A 21,856-nucleotide genomic window follows, 5' to 3' on the forward strand; every position below is an offset into this window, starting at 1 on the left:
GCAGCTAAACCAGGGGTGGGGAAATAGTTTTTTGAGTACCAGTTTCCAAAGCTGCAGTTCACTGAGATTCTCAGGATGAAAATACAGCCTCCAACAAGTACCTGGAGCCTGCTGTAGGATGCAGCAACTGCCTTTCTCGTGTTTTTCTAAACAGGTGAAAAACGCAGCCGCCAATGTACTCAGGGAAACGTGGTTAATCTACAAAAACACAAAGCTAGTGAAAAAGATCGACCACGCAAAAGTCAGAAAGCATCAACGGAAATTCTTGCAAGCTATTCATCAGTAAGTACCTGCTTTCCTTTCCATCTTGTTCTTGCTCCTTAGTCTTGACTTCTGAGTCTTGTGCTTACCGGTCGGTCCTTCCTTTGTGGAAGGAAAGGGAAAAAGACATTGTTATATTTGCTTCCAGGAAATATCTGAGAATCTAATACTGGACTCCTGACAAAAGTTTATTTCCTTTTATGACTAAAAATCGTCTGTGTTAATCAAAATATCTTTCTATTTGAAGGCCATAATTTCTGTTATAATTATATTTAATTAGTGTATTTCTTTATATAATTTGCCCTGTAATGTTCAGCTTGTCTCCACTGACTAATCTTGTGGGGGAAATGATATCATATCATCCATCTGGATTTTTGCATGCCACCAAACATCTTTATAGGGCATAGTATATTGAGTTGTCATAATTCTGTAATATTCAATGGCTTCTTAGTTAGGAGGTTGGGGTAATCTACATATTGTATATTCACTATAAAGCTAAGTTGGTATTGTTCAGTATTCCATTATTAAGTTACTTTCATGCATGTCTTTGTTAAGTAATGACTAGAGTCTTTTAAGATAACAGTATGTACCTCATAAGACTCAATGATTTCTGGGAAACAGACCTTTCTCTCCAGGCTGACATCATCTGCACTGTAAGTGTTACTCATGTGGGTACCGACTGTGACACCAGACAGACTTGCTTTTAAGGCCCTTTCTCCATGGCCACAATTGTGGCTCAGACAAGTGGCTTTCCTTGTAAAACATACCAGGGTAATGATGGGAAGGTGGGTAAATATTAGAGCTTTGCCTGGGCCTCGAGATAAGCCTTCTCCTGCACAGCCAGTACAACACAGGAAAGCTGGGAGTCTAGGGTTTTTTTTTTTTTTTTCACATTTAGTTAATTCATAGGCAACATGAAACTGCTAACCTTCTGGGAGGAGTACATCTTCTAACCTTTCAGTGGCCCAGCCTCTGACCTGATTAATTAGGATATTAAGGTACCCTGGTATGTTTATAGTATGCCTATAGTGGTGTTCATATGCATACTTCTGTGGGAATCCAAACCCCCATTAGTCAAAATAAAACCCAAGAAATCCCAGGATTAAAATAGAGGAGGCCTTGCACAGATGGTAGACTAACTTATCATCACTGCTTGCAGCCACTCACTTGTGCTTTCCTATTGCCACCAATGCATTCTGCTAAGAAGGGAATGGTATGTCTCTAACTCTGTGACATCATTAGGCACATAACTGTTTTTCTCCCCGCTTTGTAAGGAAAGGACAAGACTAGAATTTTAAAATTATTCTTTGTAAAGTCAATGGAAAATATAGAGAGGGGAATTATATTAGAGCTGGCTCACAAAGCAGGAGCTTGCTCCTTGGAGCTCAGTTGCTTCCTTGACCCAGGGCCAACACAGGAGCTCCAGCCAGACGGTTGTACTTTCTTTCATTCCCTGTACAAGAGAGAGGCCCCAAGAGAGACTCATATTCTTCCTCTGTGTTTCCAAGGCCCAGCTACATAGCCACTTTCCCCAAGGACTCAATTGGAAAGAAAGTGTGCTCTCAAAAGCCCTTCAACACACTAAGCCAATATTACTAAAGCAGGCGCAGCAAATCATGGTAGTCTATGTTGTTTGAGTATGATAGACAACTTCCCTTTCTGGGTATGAGAAGATACATGCATCCAAAGATAAAGGGCTGAAGATGGAGGAAGAGTAAGTATGTCCATGTGTCCTAACCATGCTTCTTCTTTGCTCCAGGATTTTGTGTGCCTGTCGGTGAAAATACCTAAAGCACAGCTACATTTGATTTGCCTTTTTGATTAATTTTCCAATGAAAAACTCCAAAGCATGTGCCAACGAAGTTAGTAATGCAGTCCTGGAACCATGTGGATGTGGTGGCTATTTAATTTATTTGGCCATGTGCTTCAAGTTATATAAATACATCCACACTAGTATGGGATACTGTGTGGGTATTTACTCACTGCAAAATCTTTTAACTTTGCAATAGGTTTCTTTTTTTCAACAAAATAGTATGAAAACAATCTTTCTAGAAGCAAGATGCTTTCATGAAATGTCCCAAAACAAGTGGCAAATCTGCCTGATGGGACATGTTAGCCTGATGAGTGGGGCCCGTGGGAGGTGCTTCTATGAGTTCTTCAGCTGGCTGCTCTGGACAGTGTGACAGAGCCACCCCTTGTTACTCTTCCGCTTCCATCAGACATTTCCCATTCTCATCCTTTTCTTGCCTTTTAAAAATATGCAATGTGGACATCCAAAGCAGATGAATTTGATGCAATCCAATTACATTCAGAAATGTTTTATAAGAGTTTGGGCATTACTCGGTTTCCTTTGCTGTGGGGGGATACTTGAGGCTTATGAACAATTACAGCAGGGTAAGTTCATTTAGGAGGGCTGGGCTGGGCTACAGGATTCTAATGGTACGCAATCACTTGTCATGTTAACTTCATTTTGGAAGATGTAGAGTAACATTTTGAAAGACAGCACACAGGGCTCGATTCCTCAGGGCCAGGCCTTCCCTGCCCACTGTTTTGATTCAGGAGTATCTTAGCATCATCTGCCAAGCACTGCCTGAAGCAGGACTTCCTAGCTGAACAAAAACTAGTCCATTTGCTAGAGCTTGTCTGGCTTTTGTTCCTCTCCACTTCTCCCTGGGAGCAACTTTCGCTGCTCTCTCCTCTTCAGCCAGCCATCTCTAGCTCAACTCTTTCTCTTTTCCATATTTTATGGCCACTTTCCCAACAAGTGACCTCTCTAGCCTCTGATGATGCTAAACTCTCTAGGCCAGTGCCCTCTTTTCGGTAATGTGTTTGTCTTTTTGAATCATCACTCGATGCCATGAAATGTTCTCTCTCTAACTCTCAACCCTTTTTCTGATAGCAGCTTTAACTCTTTCATTCTTCTGTCTCAACCATGGATCCATCAATCAACATGAATTTGTCTAGAGCCAAAAAGCTAATGTGCATAATTTATATTAGAGGGGATTCTGAATAGCCCCGATATAGAAAAGACTTGCTCCCCCTTCCAAGGAGTCATTATCCCTATCACTCTAAGCCTTTATTTCCTATTATTCCCTTGAACACCAAGTGTGAAGAGGCCAACATGACTTTATGCACGTTCTTCCTTCTGAACTCTGGTTTAAGAGGAAGCCAAGTGCTTTCAGGTAGGCAGAGTGTAGTGGCAACAAAGGATGGTGATGAATTGTCTAGTGCCAATCAATATCAAGATCCCGCAGGGTCTTCCAGCTGACGAATCGAGCCCCCAGTGCACAACTGAACACCGCCTTATGTTATCTTGTGTTCCGGAATACTTCACAGTTTCTTTTCTTTTGTTTTGTCTTTTTATTTCAACAAAATGAAAATAGAGCTCGGAAGTAAGTTGTGTGAGCTGTTCCTTTCAACATTTGCAGAATTCTCTACTGGCTGCATGCACCCAGCAGATTCCTTTATTTGTGAATTTTGGTAGTCTGATTGCTGCTATGGAAATGTGATCCAAAATCATGATCTTTTCCTGTGATAAGTGAAGTTCACAAGGAAGAAATCAACATCTGTTTCTTAATCTTTTTGTGGAAAAAAAAAGTGTACTATACATGTGCATGTTACCTTTTATTCTGGCAGCTGCAGCTTGAGCAGGGTCTCTGTCTGCCCTCCTCTATCTAGAGAGTCTAGGAAGGCAGGCCCGTGATAGGCAACCACAAGACAAGTCCCAAAAGCTAATGGAGTTCCAATCAGGGTTACTATGTCAGCTGTCTAGATTAGTAATAAATACCACGGGCAAAATTCTACTGTCAGATGTAGCTTGGAAATCCAGAAGGAAGGACACTGGGCTCCACTACGTTTGAAACAGTTCTCACATTTACCTAACCAACCACCACTTTCTACCTCCTCCTGTTTTACAAAGCACAAGAGTCTTTATTCATAGATTGCTGGAGCTATCTGGTCCAGAGCTCTAAACTCTGTCCATTATTAAAATTTAAAAGAAAACTTGGTGTAAGTCCCTATCACAAAAGGTAGCATTTACAGCAATAAGTAAATTGGCATCAACTGTCATTTTTAAAGCTGATATCGAGTTCTAGCCATAGGCTAGAAATCTCTTAAGCCAAGACCTTCCCCATCCCCTATGAAAAACATTTTAAGCAGGTGTCAAGAGCTAAAGACAGGGCAGGGCCTACCTGACACTCTTTCTTGCAATAACCCAGATATTCTTGAGAGTTAAAACTGTGGAAAGCTGTCTTCCCATATGTCTTAGCATTAAGGTCTCATTTGCAATGCATGTCACTTAATGACACCTCCAGCACCAACTATGGTCCTAGTCTAACCCTCCATTCCATACTTGAAGAACAAAGTCAAATTGGGGTTAGTGAGAGTGGAGGCCCCAGCTGACATTGTAGCTTTCCTACTGTCCTTCTCCTTGCTGACACACAGAAAGTCAAGATGGTTTGGGCTTGATTTTTGCTGCTTTACAAAAGGTAGAAGTTAAGAGTTAGAACATTTCTTGGTTCTCAGTGAAAACTCTGTCAACAATATATTGAATTTAAATATGTATTTGTAGATTTCTTTCAGACTACAACTTACTCTATCTCTATGATAACATACAATGGAGCCAGTTAACTTGGTTCCAAGTTTTGAATGAACAAACAGCAATGGACAGATGAATCCGAACCAATTTATATTGCTTAAGACTATATTCAGGTGGTCAGCCTTTAGACTCTGAGCTGGCAGGAGCTGTATCTTCTCTGTGGAGTAGATTCAGCTATTTGCTGACTGTCCTAAGTGCAAGACGAAATCACTAAGTACTATAAACATCTTAGGAGAATTTCCCTGACAGTAAAATCTTGCCCTGTGAGTTTTTATTTCACTTATGTAGTTATATCTTATTTAAATTAAATAGTATAAAATGTTTTCTTCATTCATTGAAACCATACTTAGTGAATGATTATCAAAACCAAAGTGAGGTTAGCATGGATTTTCATTCTTCTTTGTCACAAATAACTCAAAGCTACTGATTTATTATTTTGGAGACAGACTTTGGATAGCTGGCTTATGAAACAGTAACCCACCTTTGTCTTGTAAACTCTTAATTTGTTGACTATAACAATAATGTAATAAATATTTACTATGGTACTATAGTAAATAAGTGAAAGAATAGTAAGGGTTTTCATTTAGGAAAAAAAATGGCTTTTTAAAAGAGTGGCCTTGTGACCGTCCATCAAATCCATGCAATGACATTAAAACAACTGAAAATAACCTTAAAAACAAAAATTCTACCTACCAGATACGTTGCCATAAAAAGCAAAACAAAACAAACAAAATCTACCATAGAAGATAAAAGAGATTCTCTCAAAGAAACGGTCTGGCCTCTGTTCCAATTCAATGTCAGTTTAAGGTAAAGCCAAAGGAAGTAGGGTAAGAAAATGATATGTTTTGAGTTATCTTGCTGCTGGTTGAATAAAAGTGGTTTTTGTTAACAAGAATCTCACTTATCACTGTGTTCTCATCAGGTTCAAATGCCTAACCCAATTCATTTCAGACTAAACAGGGTTAATAACCTGTATCTAGTCACGTAGGCATAGGAAGGTGTCCATTGCTCAACATGACGAAATCCCAGTTGCTTTGCATATTTCTTCCTATGTCTATCTGTCATGATACTGGGGCTTTAAGGAATGTTTTGGCTTTTTCTCATATGGTTAAATCCTTATGAGTCTTCCTGAATTCAACTTACCTGGTACATGGTTGTCCTGAGGACATCTCATCTCTTGCTCTCCTTTCTTTTTTGCGGTGTCGGGGAAGCATGCTTCTCATTGTACCAGATACATAACCAGTGTGGACTTTACCCCCCAAATAGTCAAGGCATTTTCCATGCAGTTACTTGCTCTTGTGGATTTTGTGCATGCCCTTTGAAAGCAGTAACACAGCCAGGGAAACGTGGGGAGACCTTTCTAACTTCAGATTCTGTCTTTTAGATTAAGAAGTGTGAAGATGGAACAGAGGAAACTGAATGACCAAGCAAATACCCTAGTGGATCTGGCAAAGGTAACGCTGATGGGCTCAGCCCTTGTGGTTGTACCCTTTGAAACTGACCACTGCAGAGTGATGAGCAGTAATTCCAAAGGAGCCGCCACACACTTAACAAATCTATCAAACCACCCTGAAAGGGTGATCCAACCTAGAAACATTTTTTTTCTCTAAAATATGTGCTGAGTTCATATGCTCATTTCCTATGTACATTATACAACTCCAATGATAAAATCTTCCATAGGGGAGTACACTGGAAATACCATAAAATCCCTTAGTAGAATATGAAATGATGTCTCTTCCCCGAGAGGACAGAACTATATCTTGAACATGACAATGAGGTTCTGTGATAAATAGAACTCGTAATTCTTATTCTAGTTTATATATTTTTAAGCAAGCCCAAACCTATATAAATCGAATGGTTTAAAATCCCAGAAATTATATTCGAAGCTAAAATCTGTGCACGCTCTCTCTCTCTCTCTCACTCATTTTTCTAGCATTCTCCATTATTTAACAATCATGCTTCTTTTTAACAAGTACATTAATAGTTTTCTAGTTCTTTGTCACATTTACAAGATTTATCTGTTTTTTTTTTATTGTTCCACCATAAGTAACAGCCACTCTGGAAATATGAATATTTATCAACTGTGTAAACATTACATCCTGTTCAGCTAGTTCTAAAGGAGACTCTAGAATAGAAGTATGGATGTGTTCTGCCTTTTAGCACAATTGCTTTGGCAGAGGCAACACTAAGTCATATGCACCCTGTTTTATATTTAATAAATCATATTCTGGTTTTGCTAAATCTTCAAGTATATAGTCTGTGAAAATTCAACATTTGTCATCCCCAGTACTACTCATATACATCAAAGGTATATTCAAGGTAAAATATATTTGAGTTGTTTATGTAGTGCCATCTTTACTCCGACCATGAGTGGAAGCATGCCGTAAGAGTTCAGTATCTTTCTAATGACCAGATATTGTTCAGTTTTCCCAAGAATGTAGTAAAGCTAAAATTAGGGCTCCCTGTGTCTGTGGTTCAAGCAAAACAAAATGCCTGGGTTCTGAATGGCTCCTTCTGTAGGTTCCTTTATCATCTTTAAACAGCTGTGAAGCTAGAAGAGATACAGGAAAGACATGAAGTACAAGAGACCCAAGGGGTCTGGAATTAGGGAAAGGTGGCAGTAGACTGGGTGGAGCATATCTCTCCCATCATCTCAGCCCCCCCTTTCTATCCCTTGCTCTGAGCTGCTGAGCCTTGGAATCCCCTCAAGTAACTATTTCAAGAACTGTAACCAAGGCTCAGACTCATGACTGCCTCTGATAGAGATAACTTCAGTTTTCTGTACAAAGACAGCATTGCATATGCGTCCTTCAGATCATCCCAGTGAGGTGGCCTGTAAATGTTTGCTTGCATGGTGCAGAGAGTACACACCCAGTGCTCTGTGCCCATTAGGCAAATGCTTAGCCACTGAGTTTCACCCCCAGCCCTGGACTAGTAACTTAGAATCCACCACCACTATTGAACTTATTGAGGGTTCATATTATTTTACATCTAATCTATGAAATTTTGGGTTAGAGTCAACAAAAAGAGATATGATATTTGAAACATAAGGCAGCAGAAGATGTGCATTGATTGCTTTAAATTACTAAGTTACCTGATCCAGCCCATTGATCCTACATTTAACCTCTACTCTTCTGTTATGTTTTTACACCTCGCTGTCATCTTACTGTTATTTTTTTCCTTCCTTAAATCTGTTACCATAAAAATTGGCCATGTTGCAATGTCACATGTTGAAAAATGAATTTGATATGCTAACTTGTATAAGAATCATGAACACACATAAATATTAAATTGAAACATTTCCATCCTCAATCTACCTCAAACCATTGGTCATTTCACTACACCGTCTTCTAAATTACAACTAGTCTGTCATCATGCATTTAAAGTTCAGCATTAAAAATACGTGGAATAAAGCGGGATGTAGATACACGGGATGTAGATACATGGAATTTGCTTTGTGACCTAAACTCTTCTGTTAGCTGACACACCTGTCAAGAGGCCAGTGCTGAAGCTTGAAGAGTTGACAGTTCGCTTCTGAGGCAAAAGTCACTAAGCCTCTTCCTTCTCTGTTTCTATCTTCTCATTCTTGCTTTCCAGACCCAGAATATCATGTATGACATGATTTCCGACTTAAACGAAAGGAGTGAAGACTTTGAGAAAAGGATCGTCACCCTGGAAACAAAACTAGAGACTTTGATTGGTAGCATTCACGCCCTCCCTGGGCTAATCAGCCAGACCATCAGACAGCAGCAAAGGGACTTCATTGAGACACAGATGGAGAACTACGACAAGCATGTCTCCTACAATGCTGAGCGCTCCCGGTCCTCGTCCAGGAGGCGGCGGTCCTCCTCCACAGCGCCACCAACTTCATCAGAGAGTAGCTAGAAGAGAATAAGTTAACCACAAAATAAGACTTTTTGCCATCATATGGTCAATATTTTAGCTTTTATTGTAAAGCCCCTATGGTTCTAATCAGCGTTATCCGGGTTCTGATGTCAGAATCTTGGGAACCTGAACACTAAGTTTTAGGCCAAAATATGAGTGAAAACTCTTTTTTTTTCTTTCAGATGCACAGGGAATGCACCAATTATTGCTATATAGATTGTTCCTCCTGTAATTTCACTAACTTTTTATTCATGCACTTCAAACAAACTTTACTACTACATTATATGATATATAATAAAAAAAAAGTTAATTTCTGCACACATTTGTTTGGTCTCTTTCTGTCTCTATAACTGCCCCACTCACACTGGTTTTAGGGTACCATGTTATCTGTTCCATGTTGATAACTTTGATTTCCCAAATTTCTCCTGGTGTGAAAAAGACTGAACTGTCCAACTTCTTATTTGTGAGGATTTTCCTTCCTGAAATATTAATAGCAAGACTTTTGCCCCCACCCTGTTTTCAGTTGACAGTTTATTTTTGTGTACTTTGCTTCCAAATGATCTGGAAAGATGGACAGTTTTATCAGGACATTTGCAAACAAGGGGAAGAGAGGCTTTGGATGATTATTCCTATTTTACAGGCAAATATACCCGACAGAACCACGAAAGGACGTCACTATCTGTGAACTCATGTTGCATAATGTCGGGGCTAAACTAGTGGTTTCCAATTTCCTACTTCATTTACCATGAAAGTCCCAGGCAATACTCTTTAGTATTTTCCTTAGACACATCTATCCACATATCTATATATCAGTATGTAGATTGCTATCAGAATAATAAATATACATGAGCAAGACCCATCCCTTCCTAACATATGGTCCTTTCTTGGACTCTATTAATGACATACGGTAAATGTCACAAATGGTCCATGTTTATATCAAGACTGATATGGGGATGGGAGCTGGATAGTTAAGGCTGCAAGTGCAGTGCAAAGTCACCATAAGAAGAAACTAAGTTTTAAAAGAGTGGGCTGAGGGGACTACATGGAATTCTCTCACTTAGAGTTGTTTCCCAAACCCTGCTGGAAGAACTGAGATGAAGTGACAGGGCCAGTACACTGTGACGAATCACAGCCTCTGTTACACACTCTGAAAACAACTTGCTTACATTGGTCAGAGCCTGAAAAGTATTCATTTCATAAAAGTCTGTTCTTATGCTCACCTCCTAACTGTGGGCCCTATCTCCTCTGTGGTCAAACTCACGGTGTTGCGAGTTTCAAGCATTATTATTTTCTTCTTTAACAAAAGCTGGAGTTATGTATTTGATCTGCTTTGCATAGTTCAATCAAAAAAAAAACCTTCCCATTCTAATCTCTATAATTTCAAAAAAAAAATCAGCTTTCATCTAAGAGCAAGTACAGTATTTGAGACAGCAGGAAGTCTGCTTATCTACTAACTATCCAGAGTTGCTGAAACCAGTCCTTTTCTCTTTATGTGTTTACATCTATGCTGGATGAAGACAAGGCCTGGAAGGTCTTTTAATTCTAAAGAGAGATGATAACACTGCTTATGGATACATGCTGTGGAGTTAAACAAATGTCAACATCTTACCTCATCAAGATTTCTCATTCATAGATGCGTTTAAACTGTCTTTTTGTATATTTTGGATCGCATACAAGAATATAGCAAATATTTGGTACAAACACCAAAAAAAAAGGGAGAACATTTTTGAAAAGACGGTATGTTCTTGTAATTGATGTAGTTAATTCTTGTGTTTTCTACCTCTGTGGTGACTAAAATCAGACTCGACATAATTAAGTTTAATTATCACTCAGCTGATCAGTTGGCAATCCAAGAGAGTAGCAAAAATAATACATTGCTTCTCTTGTTGTGGAGAGAAAAAGAAAAGGGGAGCTTAAATTTAGGTTGCATTGTGTTCTGTCCATTTTCTTCCTCTGCACCATCACTCTCGGGACTGGGTACTCTTTTGTGCTTCAAATTAATCTCACCTTTATATCCCTTTGTATAAAGTATATGAAGACTGACAGACATATCTTTCCTATTTTTTTAGTGCAAAATAGTCACAACTTAAAAGAGGCAAGAGACCCATCCACTCAAAAGACATGCCTGCCATGGTCCTGCTTTCTTAAATTCCCTTTATGTGGCATTATCAAATCACTCTTCAAATGGTGGAATCCTTAGAGAGTCTTACGTCTGCAGTGCGCACTTCAGAATACTCAGTAAAATTTTGAGTTCTGTTGCTTTTTTGGCTGGCCACTCTCTGCCCTCTTTCTCTATAATCAATGTATATCATCATAAATTGCAGGCACTTTCCTCTTCAGTAACTTCCCCGACTTTCTTATGCAAACAATGTGTCTATGCTAGCCATTAGGAAAAAAAAGGAAGTGAAGACAAGCCAAATGCATAAGTGGTGTTCAACTTGGAAACCTTCAGTGCCTTTCTCCTTATTTTCTCCTTTCTTCATGGCCGTTTTCCAAGAGGCTCTTCAGCAAAGTACCTGGAATGATCCAGCCATTATGTTTGTAAGCAGTGCATGGGCACTGAAAAACAAGCTATTGCTTAGAGTTGATATTAACCCTCTTGTTTTTGTTGTTTTGTTTAAACTTTGTCCAGCCTTGAGAAAAGACTGACATGATAAAGTAGACTCTAATCAGGATTCATGATTTATCTCTGCCTCCTCCTATACCCTCGAAAAATGTTCATCATTTAGATCTAACCTCCTACCCATATATAGAATGGATAGTATAAGACACATATCTATAGAGTTTTACAGAGCCTGGTATTGATCTCTCAGTGCTGGTAATTATTTTTTATTGAATATTTTCTTATTTACATTTCAAATATTATCCCCTTTCCCGGTTTCCCTCCCTCCTGGAAACACCCTACCACATCCTCCCTCCATCTGCTTTTATGAAGGTGTTCCTTTACCCACCCACCCACTCTCACCTCCCCACCCTCTAGTCCCCTACACTGGGGCATCTATCCAGCCTTCATAGGACCAAGGACCTCAATTCCCATTGATGTATGAGTATTCCTTTGTTGATGGCTTAGTCCCTGGGAGTTGGGGGAGGGGGGGTCGGGTCTGGTTGGTTGATATTGTTGTTCTTCCTATGGAGTTGAAAACCCCTTCCACTCCTTCAGTCCTTTCTCTAACTCCTCTACGGGGGACCCCACGATCACTTCAGTGGTTGGCTGCGAACATCCATCTCTGTATTAGTAAGGCTTTGGCAGGGCCTCTCAAAAGACAGCCATATCAGGCTCCTTTCAGCATGGACTTCTGATTCCCCCAGAAGTTCTTTTATTGTTAAGAACAGTTTTCACTATACTAGGTTTTTGTTTGTCCAAATGAATTTGGAAATTGCTCTAACTCTATGAAGGATTTGGCATTTTGATGGGGATTGCATTGAATCTGTAGATTGCTTCTGGTGAGATGGCCATATATTTAATATATATTTATTGGCTTTTTGAGACAGATTTCTCTGTATAGCCCTGGCTGTCCTGGAACTCACTCTGTAGACCAGGTTGACCTCGAACTCAGAAATCCACCTGCCTTTGCCTCCCAACTGCTGGGATTAACGGCATGTGCCACCACTGCCTGGCCCATTTTTACTATATTAATCCTGCCAATCCATGAGCATGGGAGATCTTTCCATCTTCCCAGAACCTAGATTTCTTTCTTCAGAGACTTGAAATTCTTGTCATACAGATTTTTCACTTGCTTGGTTAGACTCACACCAAGGTATTTTATATTATTTGTGACTATTGTGAAGGGTGTCATTTCCCTAATTTCTTTCTCAGTCTGTTTATCCTTTGAGTAGAGGAAGGCTACTGATGTGTTTGAGTTAATTTTATATCCATCCACTTGGCTGAAGTTGTTTATCATCTTTAGGAGTTCTCTGGTGGAATTTTTGGGGTCACTTAAGTATACTATCATCTGCAAATAGTGATATTTTGACTTCTTCCATTCCAATTTGTATCCCTTTGACCTCCTTTTGTTGTCTAATTGCCCTAGCTAGAATTTCAATTACTATGTTGAATAGATAGGGAGAGAGTGGGCAGCCTTGTCCTGTCCCTGATTTTAGTGGGATTGCTTCAAGTTTCCATTTAGTTTGATGTTGGCTACTGGTTTGCTGTATATTGCTTTTACTATGTTTAGGTATGGGCCTTGAATTCCTCATCTTTCCAAGACTTTTAAAATGAAGGGATGCTGAATTTTGTCAAATGCCTTTTCAGCATGTAATGAAATGATCATGTGGGTTTTTTCTTTGAATTTGTTTATGTAGTGGATTACATTGATGAATTTCTGTATATTGAACAATCCCTGCATCCCTGGGATGAAGCCCACTTGATTATGTTGAATGATCATTTTGATGTGTTGTTGGATTCAGTTGGCAAGAATTTTATGGAGTATTTTTGCATCAATGTTGATAAGGGAGATTGGTCTGAAGTTCTCTTTGTTTAGTCTTTGTGTGGTTTAGGTATAAGCTTAATTGTGGATTCATAGAATGACTTGGGTAGTGTACTTTCTGTTTCTACTTTGTGGAAAGTTTAAAGAGTATTGTTATTAGGTACTCCTTTAAAGGTCTGATAGAACTCTCCACTCAACCCATCTGGTCCTGTTTGTGTGTATGTGTGTGTGTGTGTGTGTGTGTGTGTTTGGGAGACTATTAATGACGGCTTCTATTTCTTTAGGGGATATGGGACTGTTTAGGTCATTAATCTGATCCTGATTTAACTTTGGTACCTGGTATCTGTCTAGAAATTTGTCCATTTCATCCAGGTTTTCCAGTTTTGTTGAGTATAGCCTTTTGTAGAAGGACCTGATGATGTTTTGGTCCTCAGGTTCTATTGTTATGTCTCCCTTTTCATTTCTGATTTTGTTAATTAGGATACTGTCCCTGTACCCTCTAGTGAATCTGGCTAAGGGTTTATCTATCTTGTTGATTTTCTCAAAGAACTAGCTCCTGGTTTGGTTGATTCTTTGAATAGTTCTTTTTGTTTCCATTTGGTTGATTTCAGCCCTGAGTTTGATTATTTCCTGCCGTCTACTCCTTTTGGGTATATTTGCTTCTTTTTGCTCTAGAACTTTCAGGTATGCTGTCAAGATACTAGTGTAAGCTCCTTCCAGTTTGTTTTTGGAGGCACTCAGGGCTATGAGTTTTCCTTTTACCACTGCTTTCATCGTGTCCCATAAGTTTTGGTATGATGTGTCTTTATCTTCATTAAATTCTAAAAAGTCTTTAATTTCTTTATTTCTTCCTTGAGCAAGTTATCATTGAGTAAAGCATTGTTCAGTTTCCATGTATATGTGTATTTTCCTTTGTTTTTGTTGGAATTTAAGACCAGTCTTAGTCCAAGGAAATCCGATAGGGTGCATGGGATTATTTTAATCTTCTTGTATTTATTGAGGCCTGTTTTGTGACCAATTGCATGGTAAATTTTGGAGAAGGTACCATGAGGTGCTGAGGAGAAACTATATTCTTTTGCTTTAGGATGAAATGTTTTATAAATATCTGTTAGATCCATTTGGTTCATAACTTCTGTCAGTTTCACTGTGTCTCTCTTTAGTTTCTGTTTCCATGATCTGTCCATTGATGAGAGTGGGGTACTAAGTCTCTCACTTTTATTGTGTGGGTTGCGATGTGTGCTTTTATGAATGTGACTGCCCTTGCATTTAGAGCATATATGTTCAGTTTATCTTGGAAGATTTTTGCTTTGACCAGAATAAAGTGTCCTTCCTTATCCTTTTTGATAACTTTTGATTGAAAGTCCATTTTATATGATATTATAATGGCTATTACAACTTGTTTCTTCAGACCAATTGCTTGGAAATTTTTATTCCAGACTTTTACTCTGAGTAGTGTCTGTCTTTGTCACTGAGGTGCATTTCCTGTATGCAGCAAAATGCTGGGTCCTGTTTATGAGTCCAGTCTGTTAGTCTATGTCTTTTTATTGGGGAATTGAGTCAATTGATGTTAAGTGATATTAAGGGAAAGTGGTGTTACTCCCTGTTATTTTTATTGTTAGAGTTAGAATTACTTTTATGTGCCTATCTTCTTTTGGGTTTGTTGAAGGATTACTTTCTTGCCTTTTCTAGAGTGTAGCTTCCATCCTTGTGCTGCTGTTTTCCATTTATTATCCTTTGAAGGGCTGGACTTGTGGAAACATATTATGTAAATTTGGTTTTGTCATGGAATATCTTGTTTTCTCCATCTATGGTATTTGAGAGTTTGCTGGGTATAGTAGTCTGGGCTGGCCTTTTTGTTCTCCTAGGGTCTGTATGACATCTGCCCAGGATCTTCTGGTTTTCATAATCTCTGGTGAGAAGTCTGGTGTACTTCTGATAGGTCTGCCTTTTTTATGTTACTTGACCTTTTTCCCTTATTGCTTTTGATATTCTTTCTTTATTTAATGCATTTGGTGTTTTGATTATTATGTGACAGGAGGAATTTCTTTTCTTGTCCAGTCTATTTGGAAATCTGTAGGTTTCTTGTATGTTCATGGGCATCTCTTTCTTAGGTTAGGGAAGTTTTCTTCTTTAATTTTGTTGAAGATATTTACTGGCCCTTTAAGTTGGGAATCTTTACTCTCTTCCATACCTATTATCCTTAGGTTTGGTCTTCTCATTGTGTCCTGGGTTTCCTGGATGTTTTTTCTCTTTTCTAGGTTTTTTAACTCCAGGATTGTCTCCTTTTTTTATTTCTTTATTGTTTCTATTTCCATTTTTAGCTTCTTGGTGGTTTTGTTCATTTCCTTCATCTGTTTGATTGTGCTTGCCTGTAATTCTTAAAGGGATTTCTGTGTTTCCTCTTTAAGGGCTTCTACCTGTTTAGCAGTGTTCTCCTGTACTTCTTTAAGGGAGTTATTTATGTCCTTCTTAAAGTCCTCTATCACTGTGATGAGAAATGACTTTAGATCCAAGTCTTGCTTTCCAGTATGATGGTGTATCCAGGATTTGCTATAGTGCGAGAACTGGGTACTGATGATTCCAAGTAACCTTGGTTTCTGTTGCTTATGTTCGTTCGTTCTTTCTTTCTTTCTTTCTTTCTTTCTTTCTTTCTTTCTTTCTTCCTTTCTTCCTTTCTTCCTTTCTCTCTTCCTTTCTCTCTTCCTTTCTCTCTTCCTTTCTCTCTTCCTTTCTCTCTTCCTTTCTCTCTTCCTTTCTCTCTTCCTTTCTTCCTTTCTCTCTTCCTTTCTTCCTTTCTTCCTTTTTTTCTTTTAAAGATACTTTATTTATTTACATTTCAAATGTTATCCCCTTTCCTACTTTCCCCTCCAAAAATCCCTTATCCCCTTCCCCCTCCCTCTGCTCCCCAACCCACCCACTCCCATTTCTGGGCCTGGCATTCCCCTATACTGGGACATAGAGCCTTCACAGGACCAAGGGCCTTTCCTCCAATGGATGACCGACTAGGCCATCCTCTGCTACATATGCAGCTGGAGCCATGTGTCCCACCATGTGTTTTCTTTGGTTGGTGGTATAGTTCCAAGGAAGTCTATGGGTACTGGTTAATTCATATTGGTGTTCCTCCTATGGGGCTTCAGACCTCTTCAGCAACCTGGGTACTTTCTCTGGTTTCTTCATTGGGGACCTTGTGCTCTGTCCAGTGGATGACTATGAGCATTCACTTCTGTATTTGCCAGGCACTGGTAGAGCCTCACAGGAGACAGCTATATCAGGCTCCTCTCAGCAGGCTCTTGTCACTTATGTTCTTATGCTTGCCTCCTGCCATCTGATTTTCTATAGTGTTGCTTGCCCTCAATATATCTGACTGGAGCCTGTCCTTCCTGTAATCCTGGCTGAGTCAGAACTCCTCAGAAGCCAGTTGTTTCTGTGATCCTGTGATTTCGGGATTCTGTGATCATGAGATTCTGGGTGTGCCAGAGTTCCTTGGAGTTAAGCTGCCTCTGAGACCCTGAGATCCTGGTGTGACCAAGTTCCTGGGATCCTGGGATCCTGGGTGTGCTAGAGCACTTGCTGAGAATGGTGCCTCCTCTGGGGTCTGTGGTTCTGGCTGCTGAGCTTGTACCCAAGGTAAACTAGGGCAGACTAGTAGGAACCCAAGCCACTGGTCAGGCGGTGTTCCTGTGTCCCTGGATCCTTCTGTTCCCAGTTACTCCTGGTGGTGTTGGAGCAGATGTTGTGTTCTACTCACCCCTGATCCTAAGATCCTGGGCATGCTAGAACACCTGGGAGTGGAGCCTCCTCTCAGGAGTTATTTTTAATTACTATGTTCAGGACAAGGCCACAAGGATTAAATATCCTCATTATCTGCCTTTCTTCTTGTAGCTCCTAACACTATTGAATGCAGGATATAAATCCAATCCCTTCCCTTTACCTATATAATTAATTTTTTAAACAAATTTCTAAACTCTGGATTAGTACATCTATTTTCTTATCCTCTTGCTACTGTGAACCAGAAGGAATATCACCAAGATGCTTCACATCTCTAATTTGTGGCTCTAGTATATTCATAAGTATGATTCTGGAAATATAACTAAAATGTGCTGGAGAGGTCACCAAAGGCTGTACAATAGGGCTTAATTCCTTTTCCAAATCCATCCTTGTGGGTCCTGAGTTCCAACTTTTCCCACCACATAATGACATACTATTGTCACTTCTGTGTTCCAACTGAACTGTCCTGTCATTCCACTGCATAACACAATTCATCTGGTTATTTAACAAAATTCTTATGGGAAGGGTATTGACGAGTCTACAGGAGCAGGGACAGAGCAATAGACATCTCTCATCTCACTGTCATCACTACTAGAGCATATTCTGGGCTGGTCTTTACTAATTTGTTAAGCAAAGGAGAAAAAACTGCATGTCCTTGTGACGGATGCTTTGTAGTGCTGCTGTTCAATATGTCATGTCAGCACACCCAGAAATATTGTACACATTACGGTTTCACACATTTCCAGGTTGACTTTTTTAAAACACTGGCACTCTCCAACCCCATAAAATGCCCATTTCTCCAGTTATGCTTCAAGTGCATGCTCCTGTGATAGCAATGTGAGTGATGTGATCCAGTTAGATCAGTTAGAAGGACTGAAGATGTGATGTGTTAGAAGCCTGTTCCCATTCGGATCCTACTAAAACCTGAACACACACATACAAAAAGGGAGCAGTAGCCATAAGCTACAGTCAGTTTGAAAGCCAGACGGCAGGAGTGTTGCTATAACTGTTCCCCGCAGAGCTTCACAAGCCTTGGAAGGCCTTTGTGTCTCTCTTCATGACATGGCTCTTTTGAAATCTGTCAGAGACGAGTTTTATCTAATCCTTGCAGTAACATAAGTATATTTCTATCGTGTGGATGAGGTCACAGCAAGTGTCTTACTATTACTAAAGTGTATTTAATATAAGAAATAAGTTCCTCTCATGAATTCATTCAGTTTTCTGGGAACTCCCACTCTGCCTGCTCTAAAACACAAGCCTATGAACAGGATAAGATTATTCAATATTTTTCTATTATTTTCATATAACATGATCTCACTACTAAGCTCAGGCTACACTTAAACTCATGGTCCTCAAGTCCCGCCATGAAACTAAAGTGTCCACCGCCAAACTCTCTACAAGCTAATTTTTTTTTCTTGGCCAATTTTATTACTTAAAAAACTGTTTGAGTAAGACTAGTTGTTTAAGGCTGAACAGTCAGCCATCACTTACTCTCAGTTCATTGAGCAGTGATTAATATGTGTATTAACTGCCATGAATTGTGCAGAGAAGTGTCTGTGATTAAGACTGAGGGTAGCATTTCTAGAGGTTTAAGTATCTGGGAGGGAACTAGGTACTAAACAATACTAGACAACAGTAGTAAACGCCCCTCTGGAGCCTAAGTCCTCCACAGCCATGAGTTTTGACATGAGTTCACAGTATCAGGCATGAACTCCCCACTGTAGAATCAGGGCTCAAAATAATTCAGAGATTGCATGGTTGCCTCCTTAACAACCATGCCACTATTGCAGTGAGAATATCTCCCCTGGCAGGTTGGTATTACAGTTCATCTAGCTTACGACTGAGTAATGCCATGGATGTCTTTTGTCTCCTGACAATTTGTGATACACTTTCTGGTACTATAAAAGCTGGGTAGCAGAGAGGAAGCTTCCTGCTCACTTTTAGTTGGATTCCTCTGTATTTTCCACCCAACCTGCATTGTTATTTCAGCAATAGGGTCTTATATCTTGATAAGGAGCAAGAAAATGACAAGAACTGTTTAGGGGCCTCTGGAAGCATCTCTGGCCAATATCTCCTAAGGGGGTACCCTACTCCTGCCATTCAGGTATTTGTTTACTAATCCAAGGACATTAGGACACAGCATTCTCATGCCGTGCAGGCAATTGGAGTCCTGATTCATTCCTTCTAGTTGGATTACAAAGTAGTAGGTTTCCATATCACTTCTTATGAATGATTTGTTTCGATAAGCCCTCTTTCTCTTTGCTCTCCACACTTTCCCAACACCCATTCTAATCCCTGCTTTAACATGTCCCTTATCTGACATCTTTGTTATCATGTCACCTTTGCTATGCTACCTCCACTTCCTTGAGCCCCTCCGCCCCCAACCCTGATGACCTTTTTCTGGTTTCCGGCTTCTATAGGTATTCCAATTAAATACAAAAATCTGAAAATTTAAATCTAGGACTACATATGAGAACATGGGTTACCTAGCTGAGTATAATTTTTCTTCCAGTTCCACACGTTTACTGGCAATTTTCACATTTTCATCTTTATTTACAGTTGAATGGAATTCCATTTGAGTATATGCACCACACTTTCATTATCAATTCATCCACTGATGGACATCTAGACTGATTCCATTACCTCACTATTGTGTGTAGACCAGCAATAAACATGGGAGCAAGTATCTCTGTGGTAGAATGTAGATCCCTTTGGCTTTATGCCCAGGAGTGGTATATCTGAGTCAGATGAGAGTTCTTAATTTAGTGCTTTGAGGAACTCCACGATAATTTGCATAGTAGCTGCAACCAGTTCACACTCCCACCAGCAGTAAGTGCTCTCCTTTCCTTTCCCCACACCAACTATATCTGTGTACAAAACTGTTAAAAGAAATTTAATAGAATAAAATTATTTGAGATCAATGAAAGTCTAGTGCTCAACTAGTAAGCTTAAAAGATGAAAATATTTGAAGACTGTGAGTTAGTTCAACTGAGAGAGAATGTGCATATGTAGCCTGGGATATTGATTGTTTAAGTGTAAATCACAAGAGAATCAAACAGATTACAAACAAGTGCCAGGGGTGCCACCCCTGTATGAGCTAATACTACCAATTATCTGTCCAAAGCAAGACCCAAGTAATTAAGCTCCAGCGCCTCCCCTGCTGACTTTGTCTCCCAGACCCTTAGTTTTTGATAAATGATGGCAACAGATGTGGATATAAAGCTATCTCAAATATGTCATAACTAAAAAGAGCCAAATTACAAAAATTACTTCAATGAAAAACATCCAATATGACATACACCAAAAACAAAAACAAACAAAAAATCTTTCAGTCTACATTATTCTGCTTATAAGCCCAATGCACCCTGTGCTACCAACTGTCATTTCAGAGTAGACTATAGAAGCGCATGCCTGTCTCTTTGAGTTCTGCATGTAAACTTGATGGTTTATAATTCTGAGTTAGACTCAAGTCAGTTCTACCATCCCATTGGCCCCTTCTTTCTTCTTATTTAAAGTGGAGCTGTTATGCTAAACATTCATACTTGAGTGTGCTTTAGGAATAGAAGTCTAAAATGAATCTGTCTTTGTGTTGAATGAAATCATAGTACCTCTGAGAGGAGAGTAACAGTGAATTCATTCATTTAAAGGCTTTAATGTGGTCCTGTTATTGTTGTATCTGGAAAAGGAAAATATACATTAGAAAGAAATATTACTATTCTCCATGGCTGACTGCAATCAGGTAAATTTTATTTCATTTCTTTGAAACATTAACTTTATTCTACTACCACATGTTATAAAACATGTTTTCATGACTCAAAGAATTATATGTCACCTTGACAGAATACTAATGACAAAGTCCTAATCTGCTTGCAAGTCAGGCAGCTGTAAGGATGAAAACAAGGCAGATGCTTTAGACGAGGTAAGAGCCAAGTTTGGGAACCCTTTATATGCACAGAAGAATCCTGTACCCTCTTTCTAGAAAGAACTACCTCAAGGGGGTATTTCCTTTTTATTAATAATAGCAGAGGCTTTACAAATCAGCAGAAAGTACAATGCTATCTTAAAATTAGATTATATTTCTAGAGGAAAAAATAACAAAGGCACTTAATAAAAAGATGTATTTGAAAATATAGGTAATTATATAGTTTTGAATTGATTAAACCATTTAGACATATGAACATAAAAATATTTTCCACAAGACAGCAAGTAAGGATAAAAGTGAATGAGAAAGCACAATGCAAGATGACCAGAATAGAATAAAGCATATTGGCCTGATACAAGTTACAGTGTTTGAAATTACATCGTGAAAAGAAGAAAATGGAAAGTAAGTTTTATAACATAATACAGCCATCTGGTTTCTCTCTATTTACAAAGGCTATATGAAATAAAATGATAGAACAAGTTATTCTGGTTGGTATAAATAAATAAATAAATAAATAAATAAATAAATAAATAACCATTTAAGAATAATGTGATTCAAGGGAAAAATAGAAAATTACAAAAGATGCTGTTAAATTGATACAATGTCAACCTTTATGGAATTCAACAGAATGAACTAATCATATAGTCACATAAAACAAAAATAATTACAGGTTTTTTATTTGCTGGTTTTGGTCGTTTTCTTTGGGTTTTTTTTTTTTTTTTTTACATTGCCTACTTTACTCCCTTTAATGTTTACAAATTTAGAACTTTGTTTTTGTTGTTTTAAGACAGCATCTCTCTGTCACCTACACAGGCACAGAACTATATAGCCCAGGGTAACCTTGCACTAATGGTGATCATTTAGCCTCAGCCTCCTAAGTGCTAGGGTTACAGGTATGAGGTAGGTCACATCTTACATAAGTGCCAGGGTTACAGGTATGAGCTAGGTCACATCTTACATAAGTGCCAGGGTTACAGGTATGAGCTAAGTCACATC

The 21,856-nt window shown here is 39.0% G+C and overlaps 1 protein-coding gene and 1 long non-coding RNA gene across 4 annotated transcripts in view; one reads left to right on the plus strand and one right to left on the minus strand.

Annotated features, from left to right (window-relative positions):
• Positions 1-9,063, plus strand: part of Kcnn2 (potassium calcium-activated channel subfamily N member 2) — a 394,099-nt gene extending 385,036 nt beyond the window's left edge. The window contains exons 7-10 of one of the 2 annotated variants that reach the window (XM_029472048.1): positions 155-282; positions 3,645-3,653; positions 6,243-6,312; positions 8,456-9,039. In XM_029472048.1, the coding sequence (XP_029327908.1) occupies positions 155-282; positions 3,645-3,653; positions 6,243-6,312; positions 8,456-8,743 (495 nt within the window). In that variant the 3' untranslated portion in view covers positions 8,744-9,039. Of the gene's footprint in view, positions 1-154; positions 283-3,644; positions 3,654-6,242; positions 6,313-8,455 lie in introns of both variants that reach the window. The other variant, XM_021150280.2, reaches the window with a different exon arrangement.
• The window catches only part of LOC110284516, a 312,705-nt gene continuing 297,507 nt past the window's right edge, over positions 6,659-21,856 (minus strand). For both annotated transcript variants that reach the window (XR_002376957.1, XR_002376956.1), the window contains exon 4: positions 6,659-8,739. This is a non-coding gene — a long non-coding RNA (uncharacterized LOC110284516). The remainder of the gene's footprint in view (positions 8,740-21,856) is intronic.

The sequence above is a fragment of the Mus caroli genome, chromosome 18 (assembly GCF_900094665.2).
Source record: "Mus caroli chromosome 18, CAROLI_EIJ_v1.1, whole genome shotgun sequence".
Classification (NCBI taxonomy): domain Eukaryota; kingdom Metazoa; phylum Chordata; class Mammalia; order Rodentia; family Muridae; genus Mus; species Mus caroli.